We start from the raw sequence: 13,612 nt of genomic DNA on the forward strand, positions 1-13,612 counted from the left end.
TTCTAATAAACAAATCATTGATTTTCAAACCAGAGAAAAGTGTTAAGTTGATAAATGGAATATTTATTTGTAATTTTTCTCCACTGAGCATAAAAAAACGTGTCTTATAAATAGTGTTCAGGTTTTACATGTTACTGTCTGTTACAGTACAGCTGCACAACAGCAGATTAAATAACTGAAAGGTCATCATGACAAACTTTTGACTTACGATTATTTTACGATTCATTTGATATGAAAACAGAGCTTTAGTGCGAGTGATGGGACTTTTGATTTGTCCTTTGACCAGAACCCCAAATTAAAATGAAACGTTCAAGCCGAATGTTCAAGTATCTGTAAAACACCAAACTGTCACAGTTTTCACTACAATTGGAAATAATGGTCATAAAATTACACTTGTTTTCATCACTTACATAAATGTTTGTCATGTCTCACTCGTTACCCGGCCCAATATAAAAGCTAGAACTCAGTAAAGCCCATATCTGCTCCAAGGCCCAACAGTCCACTTAAATTCAATCAAGCTGGACCAAATCACACAAACTAGAAATCTGTTCCCTATTTATGACTGACTTGTTTTTTTCCCTCAAGATCAATGAATGGTGGGAAAGGAAAAGTGTGAAAATGTTGGGGGGGAAAAAGTTTTTTAAAATTCTCTCTCAATATCAAAGAAAGCATCTTCACCTTCAAGTGTCATGGTAATCTGTCCTGTAGTGTTGGAATAATCCTGCTAAGTAACAGACCAACACAGATGAAAAGATAAGCTCCTTGGTGGCCTGAAGTCAACACTGATTGTTCACTAAGGTTGTCACAGGTTGTGATGCTGGCGGCTCTTTGTTACAGAGCCTGAGAGGATGCTCACAGTTGGATGTCACGCCACAGACTCATGATGGGGAAGTAGGAAGGGGCCACTCAGTGGATGTGATAAGAACTGAAATAATTGTCCCGCATCCTGATGAATATCCCTTTAGTGCCTGTATGAGCACAAACATGTGTGTGTGTGTGTGTGTGTGTGTGTGTGTGTGTGTGTGTGTGTGTGTGTGTGTGTGTGTGTGTGTGTGTGCATGAACGTTTGGTAAACTTAAGCTTTGGGCCTTGAAAATGTGATCGGCCCAAAGTCAATACTGAGGTAGCTCATAAATGTTGGATGTGTAAATTGACAAATGGTTGTGGAAATGTTTGTGTTTTCACCTTAAAAAAAAGTCGATGCTGATTTGATGGGGCTCAAATTCCCTGTAAACTTTAAAAATCTAAACTCAACCTTTACTTCCCTCTCAAGTTGTTGTAATGATTATCAGAATTTTGTGAGTGAAACGGCTCATCGCTCTTCCCACAGCTCAGTGGTCTGACAGATTATCTGCCTGTTTTACTGCCAGTATTATGTAACATCATTACTTCCCAGTGTCGTCACGTGTAAACTGTTCTGCAGCTGTTTGTCTTTCACTCAATACGACATATTCGTCAAAGCTTGGAGAGTTCCACCTGCCTGAGAACAATCTCCAATTAGTTTCAAGTCTCAACACATTTTTCATTGAATTACTGTTTGTAGCAAATATATTCTTCATTAAAAAGCAATTATGATTTTGTCTGCCATTTAATACGACCTTAAAGTCCTGCTCAGCCTGATTAAACTTCATTAGTCTGGGTTTCGGGGAGAGTGCCGCCGATGTTTTGGTGCAACACGACGTGGCACAGTTTGTTTGGCATAGTGATTTTACACATTTTATTATTATTACTGGTCTCAGGCTTCAAACGGCCAATCTCAGTCATACCTTTAAGCTGCATATCGACTGAATATACACATGGATATTTCCAGACCCTTTAACAGAGATGACTTTCACCTTTCCAGCTGTCTTTAGTCTCCCGGCAACACCGGCGGCTCGACACTGTGAGGAAGCTCCGGCTGCATATACACACAGTCCTGAGCGCCGTGGCTGCTTTTCTCCTTCTAAGCAGTTTCAGTGAGAACACCATGCTGTCATCACTAAGTGTCAGCTTCGGTGCAATTAGCCACAGGAATAAATAGACGTGCAGGTCGGTCGGGATGGAGAGGTGCAGGGTACAGGTATAGTGTGTGTGTGTGTGTGTGTGTGTGTGTGTGTGTGTGTGTGTGTGTGTGTGTGTGTGTGTGTGTCTGCAGGGGGGGGTTCGTTGTCGTGCATACAGCCTCATCAGGCCAACCAAGATGGGCCCTCTCACGACAGCTGCTCCGACATGTACTGACAGTATCACAGCTGGGCTCCAGTTTCCGACCTACGGCCCTTTTTTCTTCCTCCTCTTGCTCACATACTTTTTGTTTCAGAGGGGTAGTGGTGGTGTGAGGTGAGGCCTCAGGCTGCAGGTTAAAGCTGCTTCATTCACCCATGAGGAAGTGCCGGGCCTCAGTGGAAAGAGCAAGTCTCGAAATTTGAGTTTTTGAGAATCTGCACTTTGGAAGCTTTCTGTAAAAATCTCAGTTTTGGTCTGGTAGCCGAAACGCACAGCTTGAAGGAGTCAGTCTTACATAAATTTGAAGACAATATATAGAGACAAGACCAGATTCAGAGGAAAGACTACTGCTGACTTCAATAACTACATAGCATTACACAAGCATCTGCCTGATTAACATTCAAACACAAGACGTAGAAATCTCTTCTGACTGAATTAAAGAGCCTCATTTTAGTCTTAAAGAAGCTTGATGTTGTGTTTTGTAAAGTTTCCTCAAAGAAAGATCACATGTTGCTGATCTCTGGTTCAAAAGTGAAGAGGTGATCTGTGGAGACAGAATCCGGAGGAGAGCAGGTACGTGTGAGCTGTGTGATTTCAGCGATTTCTTTCTACACGTGATGATAATTTCCATGAAATAGTTCAACAAAACTCGTTGTGTCCCTTCTGATTTCTCCAGTGCTGCAGTAAAGATACAGCACGTGTTTGTGAAGTTGCTTCTGATCAGCATCTGAAAATGTGACTGTAAAAGTGATTTTAACGTTTTTTCTTTATTTTTCTGACTGACTGACTGTATTATTTAAAATGATCTATGCAGTGATATCTGTATTGTAATAATTTGTAGTTTCTTTTAAAGCCAGGCAAGTGGCCACTACTACTGCTACTGCTGCCAACACTGTCACTCCTATTTAATTTCTACTGCCACTATAACTTCTATTACAGCTCCTGTTACTGATACCCTAACTGTTTTAACTTCTATTAACAATTCATCTAATTCTACCAGTCCAACTGTACCATACCACGAATTTATGACTTTAAAAATGACTTTAATTGGAAACATACACATGAATTAATTTTGCTAAATATAAAGTTAACAAGTTACTGTAACCTAGTTCATTACTTTCATTTTACTTACAAAATTAATTTGTGTGTTACCATTTTGAAGTTGTATTTTTAAGTTGGTCCAACAATTTCCTTTTTTCAGTGTACTTCTACTATGGTATTACTACTGTGGTTACTGCAACATGAATAACCCGTCGTACTACAAATGCCATTACTTCTACTGGTACTTGTAGTTGTATTTCTACTACAAAGTCTGTTACTGACACAAACCTTCACTCACACACTTTTCTTTCACTGAGAATTGTATCAATCCTTCACTGAGTCAATGCTGCAGAACGTCCCTGAACAGTTTCGTTTAGTAAAACTAATACCAGCCTCTAAATCCCTTTTGACACTCAATTGTATCGAGTGTATTTGATTTAGTATACTCTTGACTTTATAGAAACAAAATTACAGTTCCATTTATACTGTATTTTTAGGTGTTCACATTCCTTTCTTGCTTCAACTCATTTTTAATTAATGAAAGTAAGAGTTGCTTTTTATCCTTTTTCAGAATAATGATAAGGTGCAGCAGGACAGTAAAGACGGCGCTAGATGCTGATGTGAAGCCGATGAATCTGCTTGCACTGATCACACAGTGATACTGTACAAATGGGTGATCAAATTAAACGCATGAGATCCACATGTCTCACCAAAGTCTCCACATCAAGCCTCTGTAACAGCTTCTAACAGCTTCAGGGCTGCTCTCGGAGATCTCTCCAAGTCTTTGGAACTCTTGTGACTTTGTGCTTCCAACAGATACTCGCCCATCTGGTGATGACGCTGAGAGCACAGTCACTCCAAAAACCTCCCATAAGTGTACAGCTGGGTTCAGGTCTGATGGTGGCAGAGGCCACAGCCTGTGACTCACAGCGTTTTCCCCCGGACCATTTCTGGAGACTTCAAGTTTTCCTTTCATTTGTCAACACTACGTTAGCCGGCTCACCCAGTGTCCAGTTCATTATAACCATGGAGAGCGCTACAAATACTATTGGTAAAGTAAAACTGAGTGTGGCTCTCCCTGTTTAATATGTGAGGCTGAAGGATTTCCATACAGAACTGTGGGGAACTGTATTGTTGCATTTCTTCTGCGATATTTGGTCGTTCTTATGATTTACTCTGTTGTAAACGTGCACATCTGGCAGCAGGCAGGAGATTTATGGCACACGACATCGTAATAGACAACTTTGTAGTTATATAATGTATTGTTTTCCCAGTCTCACATGATGAAAATAGATTTAATTTGTTTTAGAGTCAACACGGTCTGAACTGTTCTCTTCATGGTTTCATTTTGCACAAAGCAGGTTTCAGGTGTTTCCTAAAGGGACATTTTGGTGCAGAAGAGCAATACCTGGTTTCATTATTTACACAGAATCAACAGGTGAGAGTATCAGGTGACAGGTCTGTCAGCTGAGGGGTTTGTTTGAGTAGAGCCTTCCAGCCATCGACTTAACACAGCAAATCAAAGCTGCGGCGCCTGAAGACCCTGGTGGCTGCGTGGGTCAAAGTCTACCTGAGAGTGATTCCTGTGTGTGTGATTAACAGATCTGCCTCCAGAAGTCTGGATAGTCGCACAAATCAAAACAAAAGGGAAAAAAAGAGAATAAACATAGAGATGTTTTCCTGTGATTGTCTTCGCGTCACAGAAACATGTTATTTTTGTAATGTGTAATCACTGACGGTGCCACACGGATCAGACCCGCTGAATATGACCAGATGACTGATGTATCACTTAGTTTAGCTGTAAGGTACCTCCGCTGCTGGCTCTAATGTGCACCGTAGATGCAGTTCAACAACAATGCTACTGACATTCTGTACGAAAAACCCAACATAAATAATTCATTCTTACAAAGGATCTGAATCTTTCTCAAGGGCCGAAACTACATTTGAGTTATAACCTCCTCAGAAAGCTGTGTTCTGGAAATTTAAGCAAAAGCTTGGATCCCAGTTGTACACTTGAACATTTACAACCCCACATTGTGTATTAGAGTTCGATTCCTAACAAACCACGGCGTCCATGTTATCATAATAAAGGAACATGTCACCCAGTGCAACAGTGTCGCTCATTAATGTGTTTTAGTAGTTTCTGCACCTACTTATAAGTAGGCTCAGTTCATTTTAGGCCTTTAAAAGTATTTAAAAATCTAAATCTACCCTTTAAAAGTGTATTAAATAAGATGCCATTGATTCTGGAGGAAATCCTTAACTGTAACAAGGCACAGGGTACTTTCCCCAAATTGACCCATGTGGCAATATAACAAATACTCTTTAGTGCAGTGAACCGTACTCTGCTCTACGTCATACAAAACTTTAAACGGTGAAACAGACCCTTCAACAAATTAGTTTGTTTTTCTATAATCTGCCCAGAACTTTTTATCAATACCAACAGTTTAGGAAATCATTTTCTGGACAAGTTTTCAAGGCATTTGTTTCCCGGTGGTGTGATTGTAAAAGGAGCGAATTATAGACCTACAGTTGATAGAATAACTGGTGATCAATAATAAATGTGACTTTCTCATTCTTGCTTTCTGTTTCAGACACATGAGAAGTTTCATCTCTTCACTAACACGATCAGATGAAACTTTCTGTCCTTTTCCAGCCGAGCTGAGTGCAACCATCCTACATGTGTACGTAGAGAAGTGAGAGCCGCTGTTACTCGTGCTGCTGCAGCAGCTGAGAGTGTGGTAATACCTGAGGAGAGACTTAGTCCGCCGCAGTGAATGTAGCCACTTCACACAACATGAATATTACAATGGGCTCTCGTCGCTGCGGCCTAGAAACAGCAGTGGATCCACCTTCGCAGCTCTGTTACAGTCGTGCCTTTTAAAGTGTTGCCCAGCAAACTGGAGGACGGGCCTGCATGGTGCATTAGCCCACCCCCCATGCAGCTCCAACACAACCCCAGCCCCCTCCTCTGAATAACATCTACAATGCAGATAACGCACCTCTGTGATCTCTGAGTTCAAATGACCAAATCTAACTCTGACTGACAGCTTAAATTGCACCACCTAACCCCCCGTAGTCTTTCACCTTATAGAATCAATTCAATTAAACTGCAACTACAGTAGCTTCATTCAGAGGGGCGGCGATTAACATGCAGAGAGGAGGGTGGTTTGATTGAGGAGCAGAAAACAAAGAGGAACTTAATTCCTCCATCCTCTTCACAGCTTGGAATAAATCTTTGGGACGCAAATGCATCATAGTCAAACAGAGGTAACCCTTCTTTCCGTATGGAGGACAATAAATGAATGAATATAATACTAATAATAATAAATGCATGTGGATTGATTTGGGTTCACATAGGATTGTTTTTTGTTTTTATGATCACCAGCTCTAATAGTTCGCCTGTCGTTTATCCATTTTTTATTTATGATCACTACTTGTAGCAAAGAAGTGCTCCATGGACAATCTGACAATGTAGAGTAGATCCAGCCTGTGGGATCAACATTCAAAACCGTGTTCGATGTAAAACAAAGTGAAGTGGGACCAGTTTGTCTTCCTGGCTGCGGCTCGGCTCAGAGGAGCTGTTCTTTCAGCACCACACCGCCGCTCTCACCCAGTCAAAGCTCTGCGTCTCTCTCCGACCTGAACCCAAACTAACAGAGACATTAACGCAGCGTCACACTTTCACTTTCCTTCCACGGAGAGCAGGTGCGCGTGGAAGCTGCACCAGAGGAAATCACATGTTTGAGAACAGACCTCTGGGCGCACTTACGTCACTCCTCCCATTTCCAAAGAGGATGTTTTTTAGAAAGTGTAAATCCAAATATTCCCTCAACCGCGATGGGATGACACAAAGCTCCGAGCTCGCAGTGACTGTCCCCCCGCAGAGAGCTGCAACATGTTGCTTCAAACTTTGTCTAAAGACTTGTGGCACACTGCTGATGATCGGCTGCTGCCTTTTATGGTGTTGAATGTAAATGTAACTGTCCTCATAATAAACCATGCACTGTTGTGCAACACTGATGAGACCCTGAGAGGCTGCTGTTATGGTTATGGGCGCTCGGTTACACTGGTGTTAGAGACTGGGGCTCGTTAGGAGAGACTGAGACTTACCTATGGTGGTTATCACCGTGATGGCAAAGTAAAATGACCCTGCAAATTTCCACTGCACCCCGGCTCTGTGGGGCTCTGCCTCCATGATGATGGTCTCCAGTTTGCGGTAATCATCCTCGCTGATGTTATATTTCCCCTGGAGACGCTTCTCCTCGGCTTCCAGCTGCTCCTTCTCCCGCATCTCGTAGTCGGACTCCAGAGCGTCAAAGACGGCGGCCCCGACGAGCAGGTATGTAAACGTGCAAATGATCAGGGACAGGGTCCGCACGTTTTGCCGCTTCATGGCCAACAGGAACTGGCGGCCGAGGGGCTCATGTCCCCTCGGGCTCCCCGGAAAGGTGCAGCAGGCGCGGGGGAAGTCGTGTGGGCAGCGCCTGGAGGCGGAGGCGCAGAAAGGTGCGCTCCGGTGAGGTTGGCCGCGGCGGGCGCCGGAGTCGGAGCAGCGATGGAAACCCCCTCCCTTGCGGTGTTCCCGGCGACAGAACCCGAAATCCTGGTCTTGGTTCGCGGAGAGACACAAGAGACTGCTCGATCGCCTGGACCAGGAGCCCTGCAGCCGAGAGACCCTGCGCAAGACCTGCCCAAACCAAGTCCTCCCGGTGCGCAGTGCCATCAACAAGCTGCTTCCAAAGATCGCCTGTTGGTCTCCGTTCTCCCCGAGAGAACTGCACTGATGTGAATTAATGTTTTCAAGCAAATAAATGATCGTGTTTCTTTCTCCCCTTCGATCCCACACTCACTCTGTCGGTGGTGTGGATTAAAATGTCCTAGAAGTGAGCATATTCCCACATGTCCACAAGTTTCAGCTCAACACCAACCTGTTCATTGTAGCCTCGTCAGCACTCAGACTATATTTAGCCCCCATTCTCCAAATATATCAGACAAGCAAAAAATCTGTTAACTCTCCTTGAGATCCTGAAACCTTCCTCGCAAACATCCTCACTACAGATGTGCTGAGTCGTCGCGGAGACGGAGAGTCACAGAGAGGAACAGCATGAAGTTGGAAGCTGTTTTCCCGCACACAGATGCAGATCATCACATCAAACACATCCACACACTCATTCCCCTCTTCTCAGCTGCTTTATTCCTGCATGAGCTCACTTCTTACGGGAGTAAAAATATTCCAAGCGCACAACAAATCGTCGTCGACAACAGGTTCCGTCGCAGAGAATGGTTTTCCTCAAATTGTATCTGTTTTTGGGAGTAGGTGCAGAAGTTGAAGCCGAGGAGGAATAAGACACTTTGGCACTGGAACAAACAAAATTCACAGTTGGGCACCGCGCGCTCCGTGGCTGCAGTTCCACTCGTGCTCCGTTGCGCACATCCAAAGCGCATCCAAAGCTCCTCTGCCGTAGTGTGTGGGGGTCACTCCGAGCTGATATAGGGGGAAAAAGAAAAATTGTAATAATGCATGTGTTTTCTCTCGTCGTGCAGGGGACCTCTGAGTTAACCATGCGTGTCACGAACTGCTCGTATTCTGAAGGCTCCACGTCCCGTGTCTCCACTCTCACATTTCAGACTCTGGTCGGTGGGCGTTGCTCCTTCTGTCCCTCTGTTTTTCTCTTTTTCCAAGTGTCACGATTCATCTGAGTTCTGGCCTGAAGCGTCTCTGCACTGCACTGCTCTCCTGGAGGCTTTCTTCCCTCTTCGGGGAGAACATTTGATGGGGCACCATACACACACACACACACGCGCGCACACACACACCCTCCTCGCACCATGTTTGCGACCCCTCCCACAGTGACCACTCCTGCTCGTTACATGGACACAGAGGGTTCACTTAGAGTCAGATGCTTACATCAGGGTTGTCACATCCCGGCAGCAGCGGGGGAATGCGCGCTCCAATCGGGACGCGCACATGTCGGTGCGCTGTCCATGGTGCTGCGCGCTGCTGAGGTCATACACACGCCACATGAAACACACACACACACACACACACCACACATCAATTAAATAAGATTAATTCAAAGATAATCCAGCCTGAAAAAATACTGAATATTCAGACAGGCGAAGAATACAAGTGACCCGGGGCTCAGGCCACCAAGGGGTCCAAAGCCCCCCAGTTGAAAACGAATTATGATACATGGAATAATATCATGAGTTATCATTATGACTTTAGCGTGACCCCAACATTATGACCTAAGCAATGCCCCATAGGGATCCTGAGTTTAAATCTTATTTTAAGACTTTTCCTCTCACACTGAAAAATGTATGACAGTGCTCCTCTTCATTCAATACACATCCTGTGATTCCAACATGTCTGAGCTGATTTATTTCCTCTCGTATGGTAAGAGTTTGGATTTAAGTTTCATTACTTGCTTGGATTATATTACAGAGGTGGTGGGAGAAGAATAAAAAAAGATTCCACGCTGATATTGGAATCAGCCTGAAATGTATGTGAGTTCATATTGTAGCATCCATAACATCTGCAAGCATGCAGGGACCTGCAGGAACACACCACTGAATATATTTTGGAAAATGTTTCTTATTCAGGCAGATTGTGTGCTTCAGAAAATCTTGGGGACAAAAAAACTGTTGTTCGTAGGCAAAGTGATTTTAAATATATATATAAAAAACAGTAATAATAACCAGTGCATCCTCCTAAATAAATGATTTAAAAGTTATCCAAACACAAAGAGTATGAGAAATGGAAAGAGCCTCAGTGGGGGTCAACATTTTATTTCTGGCCCCCGGCCCCCTAAGATCTTTATCTGAACCATAAAGAAACTAACAAAATAAAATACTCTTGTCAGTTTTTGGGACAACACGAGAGTCTGCCTCACATCAAGAGTCTGTCCCACAGCCCATTTAAGAGCTCCAAGTGCTCTTGAGCAAGGCAGTTAATCCCTGGCAGCTGCAGGGATGTTGTTATGTAACTGACACATGATCTTGACAGCTGAATATTGGCACCAACAGAGGACAGCAGCATGGCAAGAAAATTTGAGTAAAGATTTGAAAAGTGTTTTCCCCGTCTGAAAAACCTAAAGATAACAGGTTTAGTTATATATAGCTCAAACAACCCTTATATATTTTATATAAATCTATTAATCAGTGTTTTTACTCACCATGGTAACGTCTGTGCCTGTTTGGAGTAGCTGGACTTGATGAAGATCATGTGACATGACAGAAAGCTCCAGACTTTCTAATTAGACTGTGACGCACATTTTCCAGAGAAGACCGATATGAGGATTAGGACATTCATTCAGTCAGCACATCCACTGCGCCACAATCAGGACTTTATGCATTTCATAATTAACATGTTTACACTTAAATGAAATTTATGTTTTAAAACAAGTAAGTAACCACAAACTGCTCTAAGGGAATGTTCGATTCAATTTCATTTGCATAAGGCCAAATCACAACATACATTATGTCATGGCATGTCACATATAAGGTCAGGACCTTTCAATATTACAGAGGATCGCAGCAGTTCATACAGGCAGCGACTATGAAGAGAACGAAACAGGAAGACACCTGCAGCAGAACCAGACTCAATGTGGCCATCTGCCTGGAGAAGAATGGGGACAGAGGAGAGGTGGGTAGAAAAGAGGGGGGGGGAGGGGGAGGGAGAGAGAGAGAGAGAGAGAGAGAGAGAGAGAGAGAGAGAGAGAGAGAGAGAGCAGTTGTGTCATATTTAAGCATATTTGTAGAAGGAATGATGTTATTAATGATAGCAGCACCGGGTAACAATAATGAGAGTGGAGAGAGAGAGAGAGAAAAAGCACAAACTTGTAGTAAAGTGATAAAATGTATCAAATTCTTCAGACTGAACTGAAAAAAGAAAATGTCAAATCTTTCATAAGCTTCTGACTGACTGATATTGTTCTGCTCTGTTTTGAACATACTGATGTCATTTCTTTTCCTCCTGTCGGACTTATTGCAGGTTTGAAATCTAACTCTGACAACTGCCCTCCTTCTTCACGGTTACACACTCACATGCACAGATGTTAACACACACACACACACACATGCCAGAAACCAGCTCGTCTCAGTGGGAATATGAACACTCGCTGCAGCTGAGACGTCACGCACAGTGTTCATAGAGGCAGCCATTTAAGAGTCTAAACAGCTCCACTAATCAACAGTGTCTGGATGTGTAGTCGCTCTATATTTAGCCCCACAGTTCTTCCAGCTCCAGTCCACACCTACGGGACTAATGCAAAAAAAAGTTTAATAATAGATACTGCTCAGATGAATCTCCATGGTAATGACACCATGTACGTACAGTATCATCACTGTGTTAATCATACAGGTCTGTGCACGCACACGCACGCACACGCACACACACACACACACACAGACACACACAAATCTTCTCTGAAGGCTGTATGAATTCCTCCCAATATGATCTGAAGCGGCAGCAGACGTGAACAAAGGAGTGATGGATGAGGGAAGTTAGAGCGGATTAACCGACTGTCAGCTCAGTACGTCTCTGCCTGGATTCCACCGGCCCAAGCTAAACACACTCATCACAGTCTGCAAATAAATGACTTGGCTGAGGGTCGTGTGCAAAGGTGTCGTACATCATCCGCACATCGATAACAGCAACAAGATACTTACAACATGCGAACTCACAACAGGCACTATAAAATGGGCTAATTGACTCACACACAGTTTAATCATCCAAAAACATTTGACATTAACTCGTTACCTCAAATTTTAAACTTTTGTTTTTTTTTGATTGAATGATCCAGGTCTTCAGGAGACAATAATGATTATAAGTCTTCACATTATTTCTAACAGCTTCCTCTGATTCTTTGAGTGCAACCAGGTATTTTAATTAGCTCCACAATAAAACCAACTATGAGTCAATTCAAATAGCGGCTGCAACACTAGCGTGCCCTCTGTTCTGAAGATGAGGTATTTATGTAATTATCAAGACGATATCTTTTTTTGTTGACATTTCATTACCTAATAGAAAATAGAAAAAAACAGTAAAGAGTAAGAGGAGAGGTGTTTCCTGAGAAGCCGCCTTATGACTCACATCCACCAAGAAAAGCAGGAACATTTTTCAACTGCACTCAAAAACAAAGCTCAGGATTTCTTCAGAAAAACAGGGGATTTCAGTGACTTGAGGAAAATGTTTGTTTCTGCAAATGCACACAAACAGTTTAAATCTATATATACATATAAATGCACTCATTATTAAAGATATGTAGTATTTCTCTTTGAAACAGCTTCTCCATCGTCAGTGAGATGAAAACATAACAAGACAGTTAAGTAACAGCACTGTGTTGTTTACTCCTCTGTTTAATTTTAACAAACAGTTCAAAATAAAATAAAAAGAACTCCACTCGTGCTTTTACTACTCGTGCTTTTTATGAGGCTTCATCAGCGGATAGAGTTTGTCGTCATGGAAATGACTCATTTGTCATCATGTGACCCAAGTGTATGGAACATTGATCACTTGGTAACAGACAGTTATAGAAACTTCCTCCATCTCCTCTGGGCTCTTATCACCACGTGACTGCAGTTCCATACATGGGCCGTGTGAGCTAACTCCATCCACCGATGAAAACAATGTGATGCAGCTGAAAAACTGCAGAGAAAAAAAGAGAGTAAGTGGACCTTTGTCACAACGACTGTTTTAAAGGTAAAGAATGCTCTATAATGCTTAAACTAAACTCATAATACTAAAACACACATACTGATGAAAAGGTATTTGTAAAGGGGAAGGTTTTCAGCCTGTATGATCAGGAGCAGAAGTGGAAGTCTGAAACGATCCAATGGGCAGACAGATACAAGTGTTTATTATTAACTCTCTGTATTCGCTGCTGCTTTAGATTCAAAGTTTTCTCGTTGCATTTTACTCTAATTCAAACATGTACTTAAAAATGGGGAAATAGTATTCTGACCAAAATAACTTTTACACAAGAGATCAGCTGCATGGACGTAGCTCAATTATCATAACACATATCTCCACCTTCTGCTGTCATGTGACATCTGAACAAACCTGACGTTGTGTTACGATGATCTTGTCAAAACTAGAAACAAAGTTTGTTTGCCATAAATAAGAAACTTATTGTGTGTGTGTGTGTGTGTGTGAAGTGAGAAACACAGCTTTTGTCCATTTGCTGTAATAATGGTGCAAATTCTGACATGAAAGGTGAGTAAACAAGGTAAAAATGACTTTTTTTACTTCATGGAGAAGTTCTTTCATAAGCTGCAGACACGTGAGCACATTCCACAGTTCAGGTTTGGGGTTATTTCATATTTACCAGCGCGTGTGGTGAGGCAGATAGCTGATTAATTAAGT

General features: G+C 42.6%; 2 protein-coding genes across 3 annotated transcripts in view; both read right to left on the reverse strand.

Moving 5' to 3' along the window:
- Positions 1–9,072, reverse strand: part of kcnk9 (potassium channel, subfamily K, member 9) — a 39,235-nt gene extending 30,163 nt beyond the window's left edge. Inside the window, exon 1 of the mRNA XM_034599382.1 lies at positions 7,357–9,072. Within this exon, the coding sequence (XP_034455273.1) occupies positions 7,357–7,969 (613 nt within the window). The 5' untranslated portion in view covers positions 7,970–9,072. The remainder of the gene's footprint in view (positions 1–7,356) is intronic.
- The window catches only part of trappc9 (trafficking protein particle complex 9), a 212,507-nt gene continuing 203,020 nt past the window's right edge, over positions 4,126–13,612 (reverse strand). For both annotated transcript variants that reach the window (XM_034599381.1, XM_034599380.1), the window contains one exon: positions 4,126–4,137. The gene's annotated coding sequence lies outside the window, so the exon portion shown is untranslated. The remainder of the gene's footprint in view (positions 4,138–13,612) is intronic.

This window comes from Hippoglossus hippoglossus, chromosome 11 (assembly GCF_009819705.1).
Source record: "Hippoglossus hippoglossus isolate fHipHip1 chromosome 11, fHipHip1.pri, whole genome shotgun sequence".
NCBI classification, from domain to species: domain Eukaryota; kingdom Metazoa; phylum Chordata; class Actinopteri; order Pleuronectiformes; family Pleuronectidae; genus Hippoglossus; species Hippoglossus hippoglossus.